Genomic DNA, 8753 nt, shown 5'->3' on the forward strand with positions numbered 1-8753 from the left:
GATCAGCTAGGTGGTTTGTAACCACCTAGAGGGGTGGGATAGGGAGGGTGGGAGGGAGGGAGATGCAAGAGGGAAGAGATATGGGAACATATGTGTATGTATAACTGATTCACTTTGTTGTAAAGCAGAAACTAACACACCATTGTAAAGCAATTATACTCCAATAAAGATGTTTAAAAAAAAGAATTCAGTAAAGTGACAGAATACAAAATCATATACAGAATTTGTTGTGTTTCTATACACTAACAACCAACTATCAGAAAGAGAAATTAAGAAAACAATCCCATTTACAATTGCATCAAAAAGAATAAAATGCCTGAGAATAAATTTAACTAAGGAAGTGAAACACCTATATACTGAAAACCACAAGAGATAAAGAAATTAAAGATACAAATAAATGAAAGGATAGTCCATGCTCATGGATTAGAAGAATTAATATTGTTAAAATGTCCATACTACCCAAAGCAATTATAATTTCAATGCAATCCCTATCAAAATTCCAGTGTTATTTTCCACAAAAATAGAACAAACAATCCTAAAATTTATATGGAACCACAGAAGATCCTGAATAGCCAAAGGAATACTGAGAAAGAACAGGCCTGGAGGCATCATGCTCCCTGATTTCAAACTATGTTAGAAAGCTATAGTAACAAAAACAGCATGGTACTGGCATAAAAACAGATGCATAGATCAACAGAACAGAACAGAGAACCCAGAAATGAATCCATATATATGGTCAATTAATTTATGACAAAGGAGCCAAGAATATACAATGGGGAAAGGACAGTCTCTTCAATAAATGGTGGTGTGAAAACTGGACAGCCATATGCAAAAGAATGAAACTTGATCACTATCTTACACCACACACAAAAATTAACTCAAAATGGATTAAAAAATTGAACATAAGACCTGAAACCATAAAACTCTTAGAAGAAAACACAGGCAGTAAGCTCCTTGACCTAGGCCTTGGTGATGACTCTTTGAATCTGACACCAAAAGCAAAAGCAACAAAAGCAAAAATAAAGAGGGAATACATCAGACTAAAAAGCTTCTGCCCAGCAAAGGAAACCATCAACAAAATGAAAAGGCAACCTATTGAATGGAAGAAAATATCTGCAAATCATATATCTGATAAGGGGTTAATATCCAAAACATATGAAGAACTCATCCAATTTAATAGCAAAAAAAAAAAAAAATCCAATTTGAAATGGGCAGATGGGACTTCCCTGGTGGTGCAGTGGTTAAGAATCCGCCTGCCAATGCAGGGGACAAGGGTTCGAGCCCTGGTGCGGGAAGATCCCACACGCTGCAGAGCAACTAAGTCTGTGTGCCACAACTACTAAGCCTGTGCTCTAGAGCCTGTGAGCCACAACTACTGAAGCCCACACTCCTAGAGCCCGTGCTCCACAGAAAAGAGAAGCCACCGCAATGAGAAGCCCGCACACTGCAACGAAGAGTAGCACCCTCGCCGCAACTAGAGAAAGCCCACGTGCAGCAACGAAGATTAATTAATTAAAAATAAAAATGGGTGGATGATCTGAATAAGCCCGCACACCGCAACGAAGAGTAGCACCCTCGCCGCAACTAGAGAAAGCCCACGTGCAGCAACGAAGATTAATTAATTAAAAATAAAAATGGGTGGATGATCTGAATAGATATTGTTCCAAAGAAAACACAGATGGCCCACAGATACATGAAGAGATGTTTAACATCACTAATCCTCAGGGAAATGCAATCCAAATCCACAGTGAGATATCACCTTACACCATTTAGAATGGCTATTATCAAAAAGTCAAGAAATAACAAGCATTGGTAAGGATGTGGAGAAAAGGGAACCCTTGTGCACTGTTGGTCGGAATGTAAATTGGTACAGACACTACGGAGAATAGTATGGAGGTTCCTCAAAAAATTAAAAATAGATATGATCTAGCAATTCCACTTCTGAGTATTTATCTAAAGAAAACAAAAACACTAACTTGAAGAGATATATGCACCACATGTTCACTGCAGCATTATTTACAATAGCCAAGACATGGAAACAACTTAAGTATCCATCAATGGATGAAAGCAAGTGTGGTATATCTATATACTGTAATATTATTCAGCCATAAAAAAAATGAAATCTTGCCACTTGCAACAACATGAATGGACCTTGAGGGCGTTATGCTAAATGAAATAAGTCAGAGAGAGAAAGACAAATACTGTAGGGTCTCACTTATATGTGGAATCTAAAAAAATGAAAACAAAAAACCAAGCTCATACATACAGAGAGCAAATTAGTAGTTGCCAGAGGTGGGGGTTGGGGGTTGGGAGAAATGGGTGAAAGGGGTCAAAAGGTACAAACTTTTAGTTATAAAATAAATAAGTCATGGGGGTATAATGTATAGCATGGTAGCTATAATTAATAATATTGTATTGCATATTTGAAAATTGCTTAGAAGATAGATCTTAAAAGTTCTCATCACAAGAAAAAAATTTTTTGCAATTATATAAGGTGACTGATGTTAACTATTTAACTGATTTATTGTGGTGATCATTTTGCAATGTATACAAATACTGAATCATTATGTTGTACACCTGAAACTAATATAATGTTATAGGTCAATTATACCTCAATTTTTTAAATGTAACCCTTCCTCAAACTTCCATCACAGCTTAATACTAGTACTTAATCCAACCTATCATACCAATGTCTAATGTCAGTCATCCAGTCTGACGTAGTAAACATCCTACAATTACAATATGGATATAAAGCAAACCTATCCATGCAAAGACACTGAGAAATGAAGATCTGGCTAACTTGAAGAAGAAAAAACTCAACAAGGATAGTGACAACATAAAAACTTTAAAAGAAAAAAAAAAAACTTTAAAAGAAAGTAACTGAAATATTCATGAATTAAAACAGGACTTTAAAAAAACCGATGATATCCTTAAATGTTTTTATAAACATGATTTTCCATGTACTCCAACAACCAATCATGAAGTGTAGGATATACTGTTTTATCATCCTAAAATTTTGTCAAGAAAGTTATGCCAAAAATAAATAGTAATTTGTTCACTGTTTATTTTAGGAATTTAGTTCTTAGTTGTTATTATAGTCCATATTTTGGTCAAATAAGATAAAAATATCTATTTTTATAACTGTTACTTAATTTTTCAAGATAAAGTCCCAATCAATCTTCTTCCTCACCACCCTGATACAGTAGGCTATGAAGATGTTGGTCTCTGATTAGTGGCTTTTTCCTGGTACTAAGTCTCCTGAAATAATGAGCACATAAAAAATAGAGATAAATACTCAGTAGCTGCTCCAAGAGACCACCTTTGCCTTACTACCTCAAGACACAACAGGTCTGTCCTTCCCCTTTCCTCACTAGGTCCCCTTCTATGGAAGTGGGGGAAGCTTCTCAGATATTTAAGATTTTTCTCAAGTGGCAAAGTAAGTAAAACTTAAATGGAAGCCTTAATAAAATTATGTCTAAAGATATTAGGTTATTAGGACCTTGATGAGATTGATGCAACAGAAGTGTGAAGTGTCCGTTTCACACAGAATAACCTTCACAACCAGAGAATGACATTATCATCTTGTCAGAGGATTCTAATTCATCCTAATCCTTATTGGTCTTGAAGTGCTTTATTTCTGTGATAACATTTGTAGATTGGATTCTCTCTCTGGTTTGAAAATTACAAATTTAGAAGTAATGAAGTCACTAGTTTTTAAGAAAAGTAGTCATAAAATGGCTAGAAGGTATAAAAAATACTTTCTCTTCCCCCTGAAAAACAATTCTTTTTTAGCTACCTAAAATTCAAGATAAATCAGAGAGACTAGTTGGAATGATAATTTATACATAATTGAGGTATTATGCTTAAAGATATATGTAACTGACTTTGTTTTTCTCAAGATTTACAGTCAATTGAATACCCATTGAGTACTGAGAATTCCCAGAGCTTTTATTTTTTTTTTTATTTATTTTTTTTCCCCAGAGCTTTTAAAAGACAGAATTCATACCTATAATTAATCTGTAATCAACATCTTTCTCATTTATATGAATATATATGTACATATTTTTTTCTCTGTTGGATATATTGTTATATAATATAGATGTCACAGTTATAAAATTTCACTTTCTTTGACCTTGGCCCAAATAGGTCAGATATTATGACAATAACAGATGAGCCGTAAGAACAAGGAATGGAAATTCTTTTATGTCACACCTCCTTGGATCATGGTATTATTACTTCATCTTCCTTTCCCCTGGTACTAACCTCACCTCATTTTTTAAAAAAATTTTCTTATGTTTGACTTTTACAAAATATCCCTAAAGCTGATTTTAGTTTTGCTTCCAGCAATAGCTGACAGTTCTCTCTGTTTCTAATTTTGTTTTAGAGCCCTTCTAAGAGTAAATTTCGTGCCAGTATCTATAAAAAGCACATGGGTATATACACATGAGTATTTCTCTTAATGAGACTTATAAATCAGTTCTGACTCTGTGAATTGTATTTTAAAATCTGAAACAGGAAGAGAGGAAAACATGAAGTATTTTAACATGTGAAAAGGCCAATGAGTCTGAACGTGTCTGGATACTCACTCTCTCACATAGCTCTTCAAATGTGCAGTCGGCAACGGTTCCACAGGCTTTATTCAGCCGCAGCTCTCTGCCTTGCACTTTTAGAATCCTTGGTCTAGTTACTATGGGAACATGAACAAAGACTCAATCTTGTCTGGATAATTACTATAAAATTCATCTCTTACAGATAGGAAATGCATAGCTTGATGAATAATAGCACATGATTCAACACATAAATTAGACAAAATGCTGATACAATGACTGCCACTTGAGTGTGGCATCAACCCATATACAGCAATGGAACTTATTAATTGGTCAGTGGAGATTGGGCATTGTGTTCTAAATGTATTCTCTTTCAAGAGAAATTAACTTACGTACAATCATTTTGTTTCTGAGCCAGCTCATCAAACAACTTATCCATGACAGCCTCCACATCAGCTTCACTTGTGCTACAGTGAAAAGAATAATAGAATATGAAATTAATAACACTTGAAGCCAACATCAAACAGCTGCCTGAGCCTGCTTAGCTTTTTGCCCATAAAAAAAAAGAACAGGATGTTATGCTCTAAATACAAACATCAGATTTAGAATACACTTAAAAGCAGAGAATATTAACTCTCAGGTAGATGATTCTGCCTTATTTGCATACACTGAAAGACTTCTGTGCTTCTGGCTGTTTTCAGTAATGAGACGATACAGGCAGAGTAAATCCATTAATACTATGTGTACACAATGAGAAGAAAGGCTTCTGGCTCTCTCTTGCATGCAAAACAAGAGCAAATAGACAAGGCAGTCAAGCATCCAGCAAAGTATCCTTTGAAATCTCTACTGTGAGGGTACATGTGAAATTAAATACTGAATCTGCCTTTTAAAAAAATCAAGCCAAGCCACTGACTGAGAGGATCAAACATGCAGAATTAAATTACCAGCTTCAAAATACCAACTTGATCTGCACATCAATAACTTTATCAGACTTTGAGTATAAGGACGATTATAGACCACACAGTTTCTCTCAAAAGTGTCCTTGTCGGAAACTCAAGAAAACTCTCTCCTCTGTGATGCCCATCATTGCAGATACTATGAAGTTAGTCTCGACAAAGAATCCTTTGTATTCTAATTAGAAATCACCATATGGTTTAGGGAACCCACATATACAAATGTGATAATACCATGGCTTTTTTCCCTCTCACTTTTTTTTAAAAAAAGGACTGATAAATTAACAGTCAATAAAATAAAAATAACTGGCAGAAGAAATAAACGTTGTTAAAAAAAACCTTCAAGTTAAAATATAAGTTTACTTCAACTCTATATACAAACTTATACAGGATGACCTGCCAATATGCTCAATTTTGACACACAAATCACTCTTATCTAGGAGTGGAAGCAATCAACCTCCATTCTGGACATCCGTCTTAATAAAGTCTTATTGAAACCTAATATGATAAATTATTTTTTCTTTAGATTAAGCTTAAACTGAACCAAAATAATTTCTCCCTTGAGATAATTATCAGGTGGCAAGCATTTAACACATAAGCACCTAATTCTTCAAATGTTCTACAGTAAAAGCACACAGTCATTATGAAGGGTTTGGAACTGTCACATTTCAAGTAATAACCACTTTACCTCAAGGATCTTAAAAATATCATTTGCAATGGTTGGCTTTGCAGGGGAATGCTATTTGACTTATATAAAGGCTTGTATGATATTTGAATAGAGCTGTTTTTTTTTTTGTTTTTTTTTTTTTGTGGTACGCGGGCCTCTCACTGTTGTGGCCTCTCCCGTTGCGGAGCACAGGCTCCAGACGCGCAGGCTCAGCGGCCATGGCTCACGGGCCTAGTTGCTCCGCGGCATGTGGGATCCTCCCAGACCAGGGCACGAACCCGTGTCCCCTGCATCGGCAGGCGGACTCTCAACCACTGCGCCACCAGGGAAGCCCGATAGAGCTGCATTAAAGTAATAAAATGACACTACAGAAAGAGTGATTATAGAGACTAAACAATTTTAAAGGTACAAAGAAATCATACAAGCCAATGTAAATGTCAATGCCCACACCAAGCACATGTATGTTTAGATGGCTTTGCCAACATCATTCATTTGGAATCATCTCCACCTTGCAGTGGAGATCTACACACATACAACTGATGGAGAAGGGAGCTACTTTTTAAGGGATATATAAAGAAGAAAGCAATGTCAGCCACGCAGGACATCTGCTGGCTTTCAGAAAGTTAACTTGTCCTTAGGTTAGGCATGTTACCCAATAGAGGGGGAGAACTGAATTCTGAAAAATAACTAAAATAGAAGACAGTCATGTTTCTCAAAGCATATTTGGTTAACAAACAATTGCTTATAAGCTTCCTCAGTGGTGATTTCTTTGTTACTCTGCTCAAATATACTATAATATTAAAATATGGCTCACTAGACTTTAGTTAGGCCACATGTATGAAATTGTTATATGTGATTTCATTTATAGTGAAATTATATGTGAAATGATACAATTATTTTTATTATAATAGTACCTTATAAGAATTCTATTATATTATCATAAAAAGTTACTCAGGGACTTCCCTGGTGGAACAGTGGTTAAGAATCCACCTTCCAATGCAGGGGACACGGGTTCGAGCCCTGGTCCCGGAAGATCCCACATGCCGCAGAGCAACTAAGCCTGTGTGCCACAACTACTGAGCTTGCGCTCTAGAGCCTGCGAGCCACAACTACTGAGCCCACGAGCCTAGAGCCTGTGCTCTGCAACAAGAGGAGCCACCGCAATGAGAAGTCCATGCACTGCAAAGAAGAGTAGCCCTGGCTCGCCACAACTAGGGAAAACCCACAAGCAGCAACAAAGACCCAACAAGACCCAACGCAACCAAAAATAAATGAATTAATCAATTAATTTTTTAAAAAGTTACTCAGAAGTTACAACATGTAAAATAAAAAATTTTATTGGTGTAAAGTGGTCTAAAAATAAACATTCATAAAAGCATTTTATGTAGCTCACAACCAAACAGACTGTTATCTATCTAAGCCATGGCTCACGGGCCCAGCCGCTCCACAGCATGTGGGATCCTCCTGGACCAGGGCACGAACCTGGGTCCCCTGCATCGGCAGGCGGACTCTCAACCACTGCGCCACCAGGAAGCCCCTGGAGGCTGGAAGTCTTAAGATCAAGGTGTCAGCAGGTTTGATTTCTTTTGAGATTTATCTCCTTGGCTTGCAGGTAGCCATCTCATTGCTGTGTCCTCACATCGTCTTTCCTCTGGTGTCTCTTCCTCTTCTTATAAGGACACCAGTCCTATGAGATTAGGGTTCCACCCATATGACCCCATTTAATTAGTTACCTCCTTAAAGGCCCTATCCCCAAATACAGTCCCACTGGGGGTTGGGGCTTCACCTATAAATTTGGGGGGAACACAATTCAGTCCCTAACAATGAACATTTGTATAGTTTATAGTTTGGGGCCACTGTGAATAGTTCTACTGTGAACATTCTAGTACATGCCTTTTGGTAAACTCATGTATACATGTTTGCTGGGTATATAACTAGAAGAATTGCTATTCATAGGGTATATCTACATTCAGCTTAGTAGATACTGCCAAGCAGTTTTCCAAAGGAGTTGTAGCAATTTACTCTCTCACTTGCAGTGTACAAGAAATTCTACTTGTTCCACATCCTTGCCAATACTTGGTATTTTCCATCTCTTCCATTTTAGTGATTATGGTGAAGGTATGATAAATAATTTTAATCTAAGTTGCTGCAAATCATTTTTGGAAATGGAATAAAAATACAATCAATGCAAGTTAATCCAGAAGCATTTTCTTGGTAAAATGTCACTATGATATACATTAAAATTTGTAAATCTATTCTTAAAAATACCTAAGATCTCTGGACTTTTTTAAGTAGGAAATTTCAAGAATGCAACTTTATTGTAAAACTTTCAGCCAGAGAAAATGCCTTTAACTTCAAAATGGGGCTGGTGGTGATTCACTTATAATGGAGAAAAACTAGAGTGACAGCGGTGAGTCTGCACCTCCAGGGCCCTCTTGTCAGTTTTCCAGTGAAACTATTTAAAAAGACAGCAGCATTACCTTACACTAAAAATCTATACCCAGAAATACAACCATGTCTGTGAAACTCTAAAAAAGGATGAGGGTCAGCTAGTTAGTTTCAAAAAAAAAAAAAAAAAAAAAAAAA

General features: G+C 36.4%; 1 protein-coding gene across 4 annotated transcripts in view; it reads right to left on the minus strand.

Moving 5' to 3' along the window:
• Nucleotides 1-8753, minus strand: part of AFG1L (AFG1 like ATPase) — a 229431-nt gene that overhangs the window by 37987 nt on the left and 182691 nt on the right. For all 4 annotated transcript variants that reach the window (XM_055087584.1, XM_024115555.3, XM_024115554.3 and 1 more), the window contains 2 exons: nucleotides 4944-5014; nucleotides 4587-4687 (listed from right to left, as the gene is read on the minus strand). In XM_055087584.1, the coding sequence (XP_054943559.1) occupies nucleotides 4587-4687; nucleotides 4944-5014 (172 nt within the window). The remainder of the gene's footprint in view (nucleotides 1-4586; nucleotides 4688-4943; nucleotides 5015-8753) is intronic.

The sequence above is a fragment of the Physeter macrocephalus genome, chromosome 10, assembly GCF_002837175.3.
Source record: "Physeter macrocephalus isolate SW-GA chromosome 10, ASM283717v5, whole genome shotgun sequence".
Classification (NCBI taxonomy): domain Eukaryota; kingdom Metazoa; phylum Chordata; class Mammalia; order Artiodactyla; family Physeteridae; genus Physeter; species Physeter macrocephalus.